We start from the raw sequence: 17091 nt of genomic DNA, 5'->3' as shown, positions 1-17091 counted from the left end.
AAAAAAAAACTATCTTGATACTAAAATTTGTTTTGAGAATTGTATATTGCAGAATGATCAGCCTTGGTGTATCTACTCAACAAGCAAGCTGGGCAGACCTGCTCAAACCTCTGAGGTCCAGGAATTCCATCTGGAGGCAGCGAAGACACAGCATCAGAGGCTTATCAATTTGCTCTTCCCCCCACTCCTCTTCTAATATCTCAACGCCCATATTCAGCTTGAAGAAGCTAATGAAGAGTCAGCGCCCCTATTCCCTGGGCTTGGGGACTAAGGTGGTAAATGTTGGGCTGTCTTTCTAGGGAAAAGTGGTTTTGTGGGAACATAGAGGATTAGCTAGGGTTTATTGCATAGCCATAACCTATTAGTAGAAATCTGTATAATTAGTATCAAGATGAAGATATAAATTCTTAAACGGCACCAATTTACTTTGATTACAAATTTCAAGGTTTTCATTGGTGCGAGCTTCTTATTGATATAAGAGTAAGATGAATATTGTTACTCTCATAGGCATTGTAACAGTATAACACACTTAGGAATACAAGGCTTAGACCCAGTCCTTCTTTAACTTTTTTAAACTGATTTGAGATGGTCAGCCTGTGAGTTAAGGGACTACAGCAAATTCATGGGTTGGAGTTTATTGTTAGGGTGTTTTCTATGTTTTATTTAGAAATAGCTGAGTGGAGTTAACAGGCAATAGTCCAGATTACCTTACATGGATAGTTGGTTTTTCAAAACATCAGAAATCCACAGAATTGACATGACAAACATTTCTCTATTAATGTTCATTTTGATTAGAGACCTGTCTGCTCCTGACAGCTTCATATATTGAATTCTAAGAAGAAATTGAGCATCTTTGGAGTTACTCCAGTTGTGGTGAGACAGCCACTAGACAAGAAGGGCTTCTTTCCTTCTACAGACAAATTACTGTCCAGAAAAGGACACACTTGCAGAATAGTCGACTGATTATATCTGCCTAGACAGAGTAATCAGTCCTTAATAATTCTGCATTAATAAGGTCTGTCAGATGATTCTGGTCCAGAAGGCTGAAGATTTGATGCTCCAACGTTTTGTAGTATACAGACTGTCCAGGTGTTCAGTGGTCTCTATAAATTGGCTAAGTTTTAGAAGCTATGCTTTGTGCTTCTCACAATTATAGTTAACTCAGTCATTCTGGATTTCTGACGGGGTTGAAAACTTATAGCCTCATAGCCAATCCTGGCTATTTACCTTGAGAGAAAAGATTTGAGTGGATGGTCATCAGCTGACATTCATCCTAAAGCCAGGTTTAGAACTAAATGTTTTAGTTATGATAGATGACAGAGGTTCTGGTTAGTCAACAAAATGATGGACTGGGTATGAGGACTATCTTGTACCTCACGGGTACAAATTGGCATAATTATGCTCTAATTGTATTTTGAGAGAAAAGTTTCATTTTAACAGGAAGGGTGATATGTAGGAGGAGCTAAAGTGGGAGGAGTACTGAGAGGAAGAGAAGGAGTAAGAAGGAGGAGAAGAAGGAGAGGAGAAGCTAGGTGATGAGAGAGAGAAGGGGGGTGGGAGACAGGGAGGCAGATATTCATGTATCTCCACCAGTCAAAGATAGTTGATATATCTAGGTTGGGTAGTGGGTTACACCTCTGATTGAGCAATACCAAACTTATAAAGCCTATGATTAACATTTTTTTAAAAATGTATAAATGCAAAAAGGAAAAGGGGGCATGGGATAGGGGTTTTCTAAGGTGGGGAATGGGGAAAGGGGATGGCATCTGACGTGTAAATAAAATATCTAATAAAAAACATGAAAATCTACCAATATAATCTACCATATAAACAAAGTGAAAGAAAAAAAAATGATCATCTCATTTTATGTGGAAAAGCCTCTGAGAAAATCTGGCACCCCTTCATGATAAAATCTTGGAGAGATTACGGATACAACGTGCATACCTAAACACAATAAAGGCAATATACAACAACCCAATACCCAACATCAAATTAAATGGAAAAAAGTTTAAAGCGATTTTACTATAGTCACGAACAAGGCAAGGCTATTTTCTCACTACCTATTCAGTACAGTACTTGAATTTCTTTTTCTTTTTTTTTTTTTTTTTTTGTTTTTTCGAGACAGGGTTTCTCTGTATAGCCCTGGCTGTCCTGGAACTCACTTTGTAGACCAGGCTGGCCTCGAACTCAGAAATCTGCCTGCCTCTGCCTCCCAAGTGCTGGGATTAAAGGCGTGCGCCACCACCGCCCAGCCAGTACTTGAATTTCTAAGTGGATCGATAATATACATAAGTGACCCTAAAAATTCTACCAGAGAAGTGGCTGGATACAAAATTAACTCAAAACAACACCAACAAAACAAACAGAAAAAAAAAACAAACCCAAAATCCCAGTAGTCCTCCTTTATACAAAAAATAAATGAACCGAGAAAGAAATTAGGGAAATAGCACCCTTCACAATAGCCACAAATAATATAAAATATCTTGGTGTAACTCTAACCAAGCAAGTGAAAGACCTGTATGACATGAACTCCAGGTTTCTGAAGAAATTAAATTGAAGAAAATACCAGAAAATGAAAAGATCTCTTATGGTTATGGATCAGTAAGATTAACATAGTAGAAAATGTCCATTTTACCAAAAGCAGGCTACAGATTTGATGCAATTCCTATCAAAATTAAAATTCTTTACAAACTTTAAGAGAGCAACTCTCAACCTCATATAAAAAAATAAAAAACCCAAGATAGATAAACTATCTTGTACAATAAAAAATATTTTGGAGATATCACCATCTCTGATTTCAAGATGTACTACAGAACAAGAGTAATAATACTGCATTCTATTGGGCTAAAAAACAGACAAGTAGATCAAAAGAATAGAATTGAAGACTCAGAAATAAACCCAGACTCCTACGGTCGCTTGGTTTGGGACAAAGAAGCCAAAACCATGCAATGGAAAAGGGAGAGCACTTTCAATAAATTCTGCTGATTGACATGTATGTCTGCATATAGAAGAATGCAATTAGATCCATATTTATCACCCTGCACAAAACTCAAATCCAAATGGATCAAAGGCATCAGAACAAAACCATATACACCAAATCTAATAGAAGAAAAAGTGCGGAATAGCCTTGAACACATTGGGACAAGAGACAATATCCTGAACGGAAAACCAACAGCTCAGGCACAGATCAACAATCAAAACCTCATGAAACTGAAAAGCTTTTGCAAGGCAAAGAACACTATCAAAAGGATACAACAACAGCAGCCTACAGAATGTGAAAAGATCTTCATTTACCCTGCATCTGACAGAAGGCTAATATCCAAAATATATAAAGAGGTCAAAAAATTAAACATCAATGAACCAAATAACCCAATTAAAAATGAGGTGTACATTTTGGATATTGGTCCTCTATCAGATGTAGGGTTGGTAAAGATCTTTTCCCAATCTGTGGATTGTTGTTTTGTACTACTGAGAGTGTCTTTTGCCTTATAGAAGCTTTTCAATTGTATGAGGTCCCATTTGTCAATTGTTGATCTTAGAGCATGAGCCATTGGTATTCTGTTCAGAAAAATTTTCCCTGTTCTAATGTGTTCAAGGTTCTTTCCCACTGTTTTTACTATTAGATTCAGTCTATCTTGTATTATGTGGAGGTCTTGATCCACTTGGACTTGAACTTTGTATAAGGAGAATGGGGTCACCCACCCATCTCAAAAATTGTAATCCAGAATTGCTCCTGTCAAAAGGAAATGCAGAAGCAAAGAGTAGAGTAGAGACTGAAGAAAAGGCCATTCAGAGACTGCCCCACCTAGGGATCCATCATATCTGCAGACACCAAATTCAGACACTAGTGCTGATGCCAAGAAGCACTTGCTGACAGGAGCCTGGTATAGCTATCTCCTGAGAGGCTCTGGCAGAGCCTGACCAATAAAGATGAGGATGCACATAGCCAACCATTTGACTGAGCAAGAGGATCCCAATGGAGGAGTTGGGGGAAGGACTGAAGAAGCTGAAGGGGATTGTAACGCTATAGGAAAAACAACAATATAAACTAACCAGACCCCTTGAAGCTCCCAGGGACTAAATCACCAACCCAAGAGTACACATGGTGGGACCCATGGCTCCAGCTGCATATGTAGCAGAGGATGGCCTTATCTAGCATCAATGGGAGAAGAGGCCCTTGGCCCTGTGGTGGCTTGATGGCCCAGCATGGGAGAACTCTGGGCTGCTGAGGCAGGAGTGGTTGGGGAGCACCCTCATAGAGGCAAGACAAGGGGAAAGAGATGGGGGGGTTGTAGAGGGGAAACTGGGAAGTGGGATAACATTTGAAATGTAAATAAATAAAATAACCAATAAAAAGAAAGAAAAAAAATAATGGAGTACAGAGTTAAACAGAGAATTCTCAACAGAGTAATCTTTAATGGCCAAGAAGCAGTTAAAGAAATGTTCAATATCTTTAGTCATTGGTGAAATGTAAATCAAAACAATTCTGAGATTCCACCTTACACCTATCAGAATGGCTAAGATCAAAAACTTAAGGACAGCACATACTGGTAAGGATGGGGAACAAGGGGAAAACTTCTTTACTGCTAGTGGGAGTGCAAACTTGTCCAACCACTTTGAAATCAAAATGGTGGTTTCTCAAAAAGTTAGGAATAGTTCTACCTCAAAACCCAGCTATACCTGGGCCTATACCCAAGAGATGCTCCACCATACCACAAGGACACTTGCTCAACTATGTTTATAGCAGCTTTATTTGTAATAGCTAGAAACTGCAAACAACCAAGTTGTAGGTCTCAACTGAAGAATAGATAAAGAAAATGTGGTACATTTGCACAATGGAGTATCACTAAGCTATTAAAAAACAACGGTATCATGAAATATTCAGGCAAATGGATGAACTAGAAAAGACCATCCTGAGTGAGGTAAGCCAGACCTAGAAAGACACGGATTGTATGCACTCACTTATAAGTGGATATTAGCCATAAAGTACAGGATAACCATAGTATAATTCATAGACCCAAAGAAGCTAAGTAACAAGATTAGCCCAAGAGAGAATGCTTGAATCTTATTCAGAAGGGGAAATAAAATAGATACTGGAAATGGATGGAGAGAGGGAACTGGGTGAAAGAGGAGATGGGGAAGGGAAGAAGGTAGGGATAAGAGGGCTGGGAGAGAAAAGAAAAATCAGTGGGAGAGGCATCTCTGGGACAAACAGGAGACCTGGGACAAGGGAGGCTCCTGAGAGAATATGGGAGTGACTCTAGATGAGATTCCTATGAGCAGAGAGATTCCTATCTGCATCTGTTCCCATCGGTTGCTGAATGAAGCCTCTAAAATGGCAGTTCCATACTATCTGCAAGCAAAGCAAAGTATCATTTGTAGTGGCCGGGGTTGGCTTTCTCCCATGGAATAAATATCAAATTGGGCAAGTCATTGTTTGGGCATTTCCCAATCTTGTTCCTTCTTTATCCCTGTATACCTTGTAGCCAGGGCAAATTTGGGTCAAAGGAAGAATTTGTGGGTGAGTTGCTGTCCCCCTCCCTCCACTACAAGTTCTGCCTGGTTATAGGAGGTGGCCATTTCAGGCTCCCATATCCTCTGCTGAGGATATGGATCTGTAGCAGAGGATTGCCTTATCTAGCATCAGTGGGAGAGGAGGCCCTTGGTCCTGTGGAGGCTTGTTGCCCCAGCATAAGGAGATGCTAAAGGATGAGGTAGGAGTGGGTGGGTGGGTAGTACCCTCTTAGAGGCAAAGGGGATGGGGAATGGATGAAGTGTTTTGGGAGGGAAGTCTGGGAAGGGAGACAACATTTAAGATGTAAATAAATAAAATAATCAATTAATTTTTAAAAGAAACACAGTAGAGAGAATTTCAGATACTGAAGACATGATAGAAAAAATTGAAAAGCTTAGCCAAAAAAGAATGTCAAATCTAAAAAACAACCCAGACATAAAACATCTAGGAAATCTGGGACACTATGAACTGACAAAATCTATGAATAAAAGGTATAAAGGAAGGAGAGGAAACATATGTCAAAGGCACAGAAAATATTTTTAATAAAATCATAGAAGAAAATGTCTCCATTCTAAAAAATAAGGTGTCTATCATGGTACAGGAAGCATACAGAATACCAAATAGAAAGAGGCAGAAATAAAACTTCCCATAACACATAATAATAAAAACACTAATACAGAATGTAGAAAGAATATTAAAAACTGGAAAGGAAAAAGAACAAGTTACATATAAAAACAAACCTGTTACAGTAACACCTGACTACTCAATGGAGACTTTGAAAGCCAGAAGGACCTGGACAGATGTTCTACCGTTACTAAGAGACCAGAGATGCCAACCCAGACCGCCATATCTAAGAAACTCTCAATCACAATTAATGGAGAAAGAAAATGGTTTATGACTTTAAAATGTTAAGCAATTTCTGTTCATTCATGCATCTATACAGAAAGTATTAGTAGGAAAACTTTGCCCTAAAGAGAAGACTAACTATACCTAACAAGATACAAGCAATAATTTCAGAACTGTTTCTTTAAAATTTTGGGAAAAGGCCATACCACCACACCAAAATAATAGAAATTAGTAAACATTGTTCATGAGTATCTCTCAATATTAATGATTTCAGTACCCAAATAAATAGACATAAACTAACAGATTGGGTTAGAAAACAGAATCCATCTTCTGCTACATCCAAGAAACATACCTCACCAACAAGGACATATCACTTTAGGGATGAAAGATGGAAAATGTTGTTTCAACAAACATCTAAGAAATAACCAGGTGTGGCCATTTTAATATCTGTTAAACCAGACTTCCAACGAAACCTAACAAACTAATCAAAAGAAATCAGGAAGAACAATACATACTCATCTAAGGGAAAAAAATCTACGAAGAAGAATACAGTAACTCTAAACATTTATGCACCAAATACAAGGGCACCCATTTGGATAAAACACTACTGCAGATAAAATCACATATCAACTCTCACACAGTTACAGGAGTGACTTCAATACCTCATTCTTGCCAAGAGACAAGTCATCCAGACAAAAACCAAACAGACAAAATGCTAGACTTAATTATTGTCTTAAATTAAAAGAACTTAACAGCATCTACAAACAGTCAACCCAAACATTAAAGAATATTTTTTTCTCAGCAGTCCATGAATCTTTCTCCAAAATTGACTCCATGTTAGGATACAAAGTCTCAACAGTTATAAAAAATTGAAATGACACTTTGCAGTTTATCTGACCATTATGAGTTAAAGCTGGATGTTAAGGACAATAGAAATAGCAGAGAGTATACCAAGTCATAGAAGCTGAAAAACTACCTACTAAATGAAAATTGGGTCGAGATAGAAATCAATAAGAAAATTTAAAAACATTTTAGAATTGAATAAAAATAAAAATACCACATACCTAAACAAATAGGACACAGCGAGAGGAGTTCTAAGAAGCAAGTTTAAAGCACTAAGTGTCAACATAAAACACTGGCAACACACTTGAAATCTTTAGAAAAACAAGAAGAAATAATACTCAAAAAGAGTAGATGTGGAAAAGATAATAAATCTCAGGGCTAAAACCAACAAAATTGCAGCAAACAAGTAGCAACAGCAGCAACAACAACACCAAAATACAATAATCTAATGAAATGAAGGCTTGGTTCTTTGTCAAAGCCAGTAGGATTCACAAATCTTTAGACAAATTAACTAAAAGATGGGGGAAAAGATACAAGTAGAGATATAAAAAAAAGACACATTATAACACACAGTGAAGAAATTCAGAAAATGGTAAAGACATTTCAAAAATCTGCTCTCCACAAAACTGGAAATAGATTGATGTCTTGGTATATATGATCTTCCAAAACTAAATAATTTCAATAGATTTATAATGCCTTACTGAAACAGAAGCAGTAACTAAAAAAAAATCTCCCACCACCCCCCCCCAGCAAAAAAAAATCCCAAGGCCAGTTAGGACAATTATACAAGACCATTCAAGAACTAATCCTCAAATTATCTCACAAAATAATAAGCGGTGTCTTCAATAAGACCTTACCATTAGGATGTGGAGAGTAAACAATAGATTTGGCCATACTAGCCTGTCATATTTTGAGGGCTCTATGGAATTCCCTCTGGCCAATGACTCAATAAAATATAATCCATAAAAGTTTTTAATTAGAAAAGTAATGTTACTTCATTCTAAAGCCAAGGAAAAAGCCAGGTCCAGAACTAAGTGTTTTAGTTAGGAGAGATGACAGAGGTTCTGGTTAGTTAACAAAATGATGGACTGGGTATTAGGACTATCTTGTACCTCACTGATACAAATTGACATAATTATGTTCTAATTATATTTTGAGAAAAAAGTTTTATTTTAACAAGAAGGGTGATATGTAGGCGGAGCTAAAGTGGGAGGAGTACCAAGAGAAAGAGAAGGAGTAAGGAGAGGAGGAGGAGGAGGAGAGGAGAAGCTAGGTGATGAGAGAAAGAGAGGGGGGATATGGAGGCAGATGTTCACGTGTCTCCACCAGTCAAAGATAGTTGATATATCTAGGTTGGGTAGTGGGTTACACTTCTGATTGAGCATTACCAAACTTATAAAGCCTTTGATTAACATTTTTAAAAAGTGTATAAAAGCAAAAAGAAAAAGGGGCATGGGATAGGGGTTTTCTGGGGGGGGGAATGGGGAAAGGGGATGGCATCTGAAATGCAAATAAAATATCCAATAAAAATGTAAAAAAATAAAATAAAAAGAAGAAATAAAAGGGTTTCAAAAATAGAAAAGAAAATTAACATTATCTAAATTTCTTCAGATTGTGAAAAGTAGGAATATGGTAGTTCTCATCTTTATTGAATGATGTGTATTATTCTGACCTATTATAGATTGCTGGGATCTTCTATCAGTGGTTTATAATACACATTAGAATCTCTCACACCAGGGTGCTAAATATTACTATGTGGCAAATTTCATTACATTTTAAAGATTATTTTGACAAGAGTTTTCTATTGTGTTGGTTGAAGTTGAAGAAGTGAAGCTGTTGAAATTGAGCTGCTACTCTCTTTCTCTCTCATCTGATGGTTTAGCCTCTTCTTTCTCACAGGATGGTTTAGCCTCTTCTTTCTCACAGGATGGTTTAGCCTCTTCTTTCTTGTCTCATGACTTAGTCTCTTATTCCTAATTTGGGGGTTTAGCTTGTTTGGCCCGAAGCAAGTAAAACAATACAAGTAAAGCTACAACCAAAATAATAACAGGTAATAGCCAACTTAAGGTGTCAGGTTTTTTTGAGGCCTTCATTTTTCTCTCATCTCGCACATCTGCATCTTTGTTATTAGGAGAGCCACTGTCGATACTTCCTCCAGTGCCAATTTCCTGGCAGGTTGGTGGGCTCCAGCCATAATCGCAATGGCAGTGCTGTTTATTATTGCAGACTCCTTTCATGTTGCAGGTCTGTGGTGAACAATTACTTTTCCAACTCGGCTTATCAACGCATTTCCTGCCAATGCACACACGCTGTGGACCACAGTTTGTGCCATCTTTTACGTCACCCAGGTCAGCAATTTTCATCCCGATATGGTAGTCAGTACTCCAGCAGTAACTATAATTGAAATGAGTCCAGTGAACAGTATGATGAGACTCCAGGATGGGAATGTGTTTCACTCCGTCACACTGAATCCTCCCACAAAAGATATCTGAGGTCTCACATCTCACATACTCATTGTTTATGAGCCCACAGTTACCAAAACGATCACCACGAGTATTGAGTTCCTGGTAGCACTTGTCAGATGCTTTCGTGGCAACCTGGCCAAAAAGTCTCTGGCAGTGGTCAATGTGGCTGTTACATCTTTTTTCATAGCAGTAGCCATCACCACGGCACGAGGTCCCAGCCTGTACAAATAAATCTTCAGGGCACTCACGTGAAGTTCCATTGCACCATTCTGGAAGGTCACATTCATTCTCCCGAGGTCTACACAGAGTGCCAGGTGGCTGGATTTGGCATTTGCTGGTACAACATAGTCCAGAATCACATTTAGCTTTAGACTTCAGAACACAGGTAGGCAAACAACAATGGTTAGTTTTACACTGGTCAGGGGTTCCACAGTCACACTGTTCTCCTTCATCAACTTTACCATTCCCACAGAGCTTCAGTGACAAGATATCCGAACGGTTGGGATCCGTCTGTATGCAGCTTGTTTTGGCTGTGCTTGCCCACAAGAATTCATAACTACAGTTGCTGAGTTTTGTGGAACTCTTCATTGTAGCAGACATCAAACATGGTCCCCCTCCACAAGAACAAAGTAGCCCATCATGTGGCATGCCCAAATTGTGACCTATCTCATGTGCCACAATATGTGAAATAGCATAGAAATTCTCTCCAAAGAGCCTATCAACTCCACAAGCAGATGCCTTATTACATACGGTTCCTACATAGGCTATGCCAAAATAGTCACCAAAAGTATAATTCACAAAGAGATGTGTGATATCATATGCTATCTGAGAATTAAGGTTTGTTTGCTTCCATGTACAAAATGCTGGCAAGAGAGAAAATAAATCTTGCACTGGTATGGGATTTTCTTGAGTCCAGATAGTAAGTCCAAGTAAAAATACATTAATATCCCCTGGACCTAAGAAGGCATTTAGTCCAATCATAACTTGAAATACATCTTTTATCACAAGAGAAGTATTCTTGTTTCGATAAATGAATTGTTGATGGTCTACAACCAACATCATTTTAACATAAAATCCATGAGACCACCATGACTTATCGAAGTCTGGGTAAGTTTTTTGTTGAAGTCTCACTTGCCCTGATATTTCTTCATTTGTGAGTCCACATCTCATGGGGTGTAATTGAGTTTCCTCGATGTCTATCTTGTAAAGCAGATGCTCAGATGTGGATGAAAGGCTCTTGGGCTTAATTTCATAAGCTGTGTCATTCATGTGTAATATTCCTTGAAAGCCCCCAAAACAGGTGGTAAGAGCAGCCATGGATTCCAGATCTCCATCCACAAAACCAACGTAATAACAGTCATTCTGGACAAAAGGTCTGTCCTCAAAGAGGACACCTTGGTCACTGTATGTGAACACAGGGAGCTGTCTGGATATCAAAAAATTCTTGGATTTCATGGAGATAATATGTCTCTGGCCTCCAAAGTGTAAGCTATAGGATATCCAGCCTGAAAGACTCATCTCTTTACTAGAGACAGTTACCCTCAAGGGTATTACTGTCTCTGGAGGGCCTTTGTATTTAGCACACCAAGTCAGTGGCCATACAGAAGAAAAGAGCAGCATCCTGAACCATACCTGAAGGAGAGTGATCCTTGCATGAACCAGAGCCTTACTCATAGTCACCATGTCCTACTAGAGAGAGTAAACAGAGGAGGATGGGATGCGGTCCTGTGGCTCATGTACTTCCTTTGTCTTGATCTCAGGCAGCACTGACCCTTAGTAGTCTGTCTTCCAGAAAAGTGGATCCATCATGGCAGGAGGACTTTAAGAAGTAGGAAAAAAGAGGCAGAGATAAGAGTAGCTTCATTATGAGTTGACCAATGTGAAAGATTTTGTGTAACTATGCCTTAGCATTTGGATTAAGACATGACTTCATATTGTGCATTTAATTTGCTCTGTTATTTTGGTGCAGTGCAGTCACACTCTCACTGTGTGTTCAAAAGAATCATAGTTGCTTACAGGTCAGTAATGTCAGATCTTGTTAAAGACACATGGGCTTACTGTGTCATTTCCTAAATACACACACGAGACAATATTTACATTAATATTTAAATCAAAATTACATTAGCACAAATGTAAAAAAGCCACTTACTTTTCCAGAAAGGTTTGATTTATAAAGTCAAAGAATATATTTTTTTTCATTATTAGTGATAAATTATACATACCTCTTACCAAGCTTGTGTAAGATAAAGTGCATGGTCGTTAACATGCATTTTCTTTCTTCCTTTTCTTTAAAATTTATTTTTATTTATTTAGTATATATAAGTGCTATATCTGCATGAACACCTGCATGCCAGAAGAGAGCATCAGATCCCATTACAGATGGTTGTGAGCCACCACGTGGTTGCTGGGAATTGAACTCAGGATCTCCGGAGGAGCAGGCAGTGTTCTTAACCACTGAGCCATCTCTTCACCTTCTAACATGCACTTTCATATAACAAATCACGGCTTGTTCTGTCTTACCAAGTTCTGTCAAATTGCAGAGTCAAAGGATTGGAATCTTCTGTAATGGGTACTGAAATCTTCTGTAATGGTTATCTTCATGTGATAAATCAATAAACAATAGTATAGTCAAATTGGGTGTGCTGTTTTGATGGATGTTCCTCAAATGCATTTATATTTGATATGCTTATAAAAAGAGAATACTTTTTATTGAAAATAGACTCTTTCCTCATATAATATATCTCAATTATACCCCTCCCCAGCATAACTGTCATCTGAGAGGCTTCATCAAACAGCTGATGAAAAAAGAAGCAGAGACCTCCAAGCAAACAGGCAGACCTCAGGGAATCTTGTGGAAGAGCAGGGAAAAGATTGGAGGACCTAGATCTAGGCCCATAGAGGCTCACTGAGACTGATCCACCAATCAAAGAATATGTATGAGATGGACCTAGGTCCCCCTACTCATATGTAACAGATGTGCAGTTTGGTCTTCATGTGGGACCCCTAACAGCAGGAGCAGGAGCAGGACAGAGGCTGTCTCTGATTCTGTTGCCTGCCTTCGGATGCCTTTCCCCAAACTGGGCAGCTTCAGTAGAAAAGGATGTACCTAGTTCTACTGCAACTTGATATGCCAAGGCAGGTTGAAGTGTCCATTCTCTGAGGAGAAAAGGAGAGGAGATGGAGATGGAGTAAGAGGCAGGGACTGGGATGAGAAGAGGGAGAGAAGCTGTGATCAGGATGTAAGTAAATTAGCTAATAAAAAATATAGAAGAAAATATGAAAATACGAGTACTGCACATATAAACTTTCCATTTTTATTGACAACTGAAAGCATCTACAGGTCCTTGAGATCATTCAAGTAATGATACTAAGAACTGTTGTTCTCTCTACAAACTGATGGTTCAGGCTCATTGCTAAAGACATCAATAAAACCTGTTAAACATGAAGAAGTTGATTTACTGTGTATATAGAACCTTCACCCCTATGTTCTGGTGTCTGTGGCATGCAATGGTACTCTGAAGGCTGCCACAAGAGAAAAGTAAGCACCAACTCAAACACAAAACCTTTTAGCTACAATCTGTTCTGCCTGCAAAATATTCTAGGCTAACACGGTGACAATACCTTGTAGGAATAACCAATTGATATCAGAGAACAGCTTGTGGGATTTGACTTTCTCCTTCCACTACTCTCTTCACCTTTCTCCAAGTTTTTATTGTGTTTAGCAAGCAAGGTGTTGTGTAAACAACCCTCACAACACCTGTTGTTTAATTTTACTCCTCAAAGATTATTAGCTATAGACTTGTATTTATGCTGTTATCATATCATTTTCTACTATACTAACCACATTTTGCATTTGATTACAATTTACTCTTTTATCCACGGAGGTCTGTAATAATGTATCTTGCTGCTTGACCATCTTGCAAGTTCTCATCATTATCACTCCTGTTCACATACAAACTCTAGACTCCATCAGTTCACCAGCCACTGATCAAATCACTCAACATACGCAGCTTCATTTGTTTTCTACCTTTTGACATTCTTAGACTACTCTGACAATATTTTCTGGGAATATGAATTACCAAATCCTTTGAGAAGGTTGGAGAAGATGAGGAAACACAAAATTCAAGAGTCTTCATCCCACAGTATAGTCATGAAAACAAATATTTCCCCCAAATAGCCTCATAGTAATAACTTCTAATTTGTTGTCCACAGTACTTCTTAAATTTATTACTTTGGACATTCTCAACAATGTGCAGGACTCTGTTTGAAAATTGCTGTTTTTTTCAAGTTGTTATTATTAAACTTGCATCATAGTGTTTTAAATAAGAAAACTATGTTTTTAATACTTCTTAATCAGGTATGATATTTTTCCAAGTCCTTGTTTTTTTGTTTTTTTTTTTTGATGCACATAAGTGGCAGGAGATTTTTGGAAGGAAGATCTTATAAAAGTAACAAGAAGTCTTCAGTGCTTGGAGAAAGTAACCAGGTAGGACAGGAAACTTTATGACTTGCCCAGAACCCCCCATAAGAAAGCAAAGTCAGTAGAAGGAATCTTTGAGGATAATGTGTTAAAAACTATAAGTACAATCTGACATGCTGATACTCTGTTTATATCTATATTGATATATATGTATATATACATATATGTATATGTGTATATGTATACATATATGGTGTATGAGTATATTTAATTATGAGTTTATATATGTTTATGATGGAAAGGATGTTTTACCAATGATATTATTGATATATGTAACCCTTACAAAACTACCACAATTCATTTCTAAGACCTCACCTTGCAAACTAGTCACTGGCAAAGAAACTTGAGCCAGTTTTCTTATATCTTAGATTATTATAAACAATGACCACAAAGGCTGCAGGTTCTGAAGAATTGTGACTTTTCAGCAAAAGAATGTGCAGAAGAGGCTCAGTGGGGACACGTGTTTGTTCTAAGCCTGATCGTCTACATTTGACCTAGAAACCTATCATAGAAAGAGAGAACCAATTCTTGCAAGTTTTTCTCTGACTTCCACACCCATCCTCTGTGACCCATCCCAACTCTCTCTCTCTGTCTCTGTCTCTCTTTCTCTCTCTCGCACACACACACATACAAAATCATAAACACATACCTATGATGATGATGGTGGTGGTGGTGGTGGTGGTGGTGATGGTGGTGATAGAAATAAGTTTAAAATAACCTGTAGTGCCATATTAATATAGAATTCTCAACATTGTCTCCAGCATCTCCTATTCCAAGTTTCATTAAACTCATCAGTCTGTGTATCTTTCATCACCTAGCCTTCACCATCATTTATAGTCTAATTCAATATTTTATAAACTGTGAATAATAACACATTAAAAACAGTTTATCCCAACCAAATAAAAACAAAGGAATTAGAAATAGTAAGAGTCACTAGTCCTTCCCAAGATCTGAGCAACTAGAAAAGAAAGTGTGTGTGTGTTCATGAACTTATGTCCTTTTGACCTAACCTCTTGAGTGACTTACCAGGAGATTTGGTGATAATATCTTGCTGTGGTCTTATTCATGACACATTTGTAAGAACCATTTTATAAGCAAACATTCCATATGAGAACTCATATGACAAATAGAACATAAATTCTTTCTTCCTTTGTCTCTCATTGGATTAAGTTCTAGATCCAGTTGCTTAGCAATAAGAGCCTATTAGAATATAGGACCACCTCAACCAAATCTTATTTCTACTTACCCTGGCTGCTTTATTCACATTTATTGTGCTTTGCAATACGAACATTTCTTTCTGTTCTCTAAATGTGTATGCCCCCCCCCCAACACACACACACATACAGCATGGACATCTTTCCTTCAGAAGCCTTTCTCATACTGCTGTCCTGGCTTATTCACTCAACATTTAGCCATATCATTGGAACACATGAAGCACTTCAGGTTCCAAAGAAAAGTTTAAACCCATCTTAAAACTTCTCTAAGTAATCTATACATTAGTAATCATCTATACCTTTTTTCAGGCCAATGAATGATTCAGAGACACTTTTACATCTACTTATCTATTATGCTATATTTTTAAACATCAAAGCAGACAAAAACAGTATAAAAAAAGGGAGGTGAAAAATAAAGATAACATGCAAACAAATTTCATAGTTAAATGGACTATGTGGCTATTTTCTAAATATCAATCAGAGGAGAGTATGCTTAACAAGTTGGCTAGAGTTAACTACAAAAACAAGATTAGCTGTTTATTAACTTTGAGCATCCACAGTACGATAGAGTGAGTTTGGTAAATCTGTAAGTTTGTTTGTGTATTGTGTCTGTTTTTACTTCCACTGTCCTTAGTATGTCCATCTCTGCATAATTTACCTTATTAAATATTCTCAGTTTTTCCAACTTTCAACATAACTTTTTAAAGGAGACTACATCTGACTTCAGAATTTCCAGTCTCACTGTTTCATATGGTCGCTATCACAACACAAAGGAACACAAAATAAATGCCTCAACTTGATGAACTTATTTCATGACATCTTTAGGGAGCTAGAAATCTATTATTACACTATCCTCAGGAACATATGTTCCCTGAATTTACTGAGGAATAGATTGTTTCAGACTTATTTCAGATTCTAGTCATTTCCTTGATTGTGGAAGCATATATAATCTTCAGCTGTTGTTCTTATCTATGATTTCTCTTTTACAGAAACACTTTTCTTAGATTGTGTGTGTGTGTGTGTGTGTGTGTGTGTGTGTGTGTGTGTGTGTGTGTGTGTGAAATAATGCCACAGTAGGCAAAGGAGGTTTTTATATAATGCTGAAATTGTATCAGAAAGCTATACAGTTTTGAATCTATGTGCACTGAATTCAGAACACCCAGGTATGTGAAAAAATAATAGACTTGAAAGAGGAAATAAAAATATAATAGTAGTAGGAAACTTTAATACTCACTCTCCAAAGTGGTTATAATCTCCCTGTGATTAACAGGTAACATCACAACTGGCCAGCACTATATTATAAACAGTTAATAAACATACATAGGTTGAGCCATCTAATAACATAAAGTCTATATTCTTTACAACTAGGTGCAAGCATTTCTTAGTATTGATCATTTGTTGTACCATAATCTATCACAAACATTTCAAAGGATTAAAATTATATCAAGTATCTCCTCTAACTTGAAAGTAACTAAAATAAAAATGATAAAGGAAGCTAGAAAAATACTACAAATGTGTGGAAGTCAAACAATATGCTGTTGAATGACCACTGGGGCAGATAAGATCAAATAGAAACAGAGGGAAAAAATTCAGGACCCTATCAAAAACAAAACCAAGATGTTCCAAAATGTGTGGGATTAAAGGAAAATAGTACTAAAGAGGTTGTGATTAGCAATGACCAACACAGAACTGAAAAGATTAGAGCAAATTAAGCACATGCTGGAGAGA

The 17091-nt window shown here is 37.5% G+C and overlaps 2 protein-coding genes across 2 annotated transcripts in view; both read right to left on the bottom strand.

The window, feature by feature from the left end:
• Positions 1-17091, bottom strand: part of LOC117721805 (disintegrin and metalloproteinase domain-containing protein 25-like) — a 119478-nt gene that overhangs the window by 80940 nt on the left and 21447 nt on the right. The window lies entirely within an intron of this gene.
• LOC117721748 (disintegrin and metalloproteinase domain-containing protein 24-like) lies at positions 8497-15245 on the bottom strand. Its single transcript, XM_034520539.2, has 2 exons — positions 15176-15245; positions 8497-11488 (listed from the first exon to the last, which is right to left on the bottom strand). Exon 2 carries the CDS (start codon positions 11350-11352, stop codon positions 9178-9180), a length of 2175 nt encoding a protein of 724 aa, XP_034376430.1. The 5' UTR covers positions 11353-11488; positions 15176-15245; the 3' UTR covers positions 8497-9177.

This window comes from Arvicanthis niloticus, chromosome 16 (assembly GCF_011762505.2).
Source record: "Arvicanthis niloticus isolate mArvNil1 chromosome 16, mArvNil1.pat.X, whole genome shotgun sequence".
Classification (NCBI taxonomy): Eukaryota; Metazoa; Chordata; class Mammalia; order Rodentia; family Muridae; genus Arvicanthis; species Arvicanthis niloticus.
This window is presented reverse-complemented; position numbering and strand designations above follow the sequence as displayed.

Bases quoted from the DNA above. Each gene is read 5' to 3' on its own strand.
- LOC117721748 (XM_034520539.2), bottom strand. From the start codon at position 11,352: ATGGTGACTATGAGTAAGGCTCTGGTTCATGCAAGGATCACTCTCCTT.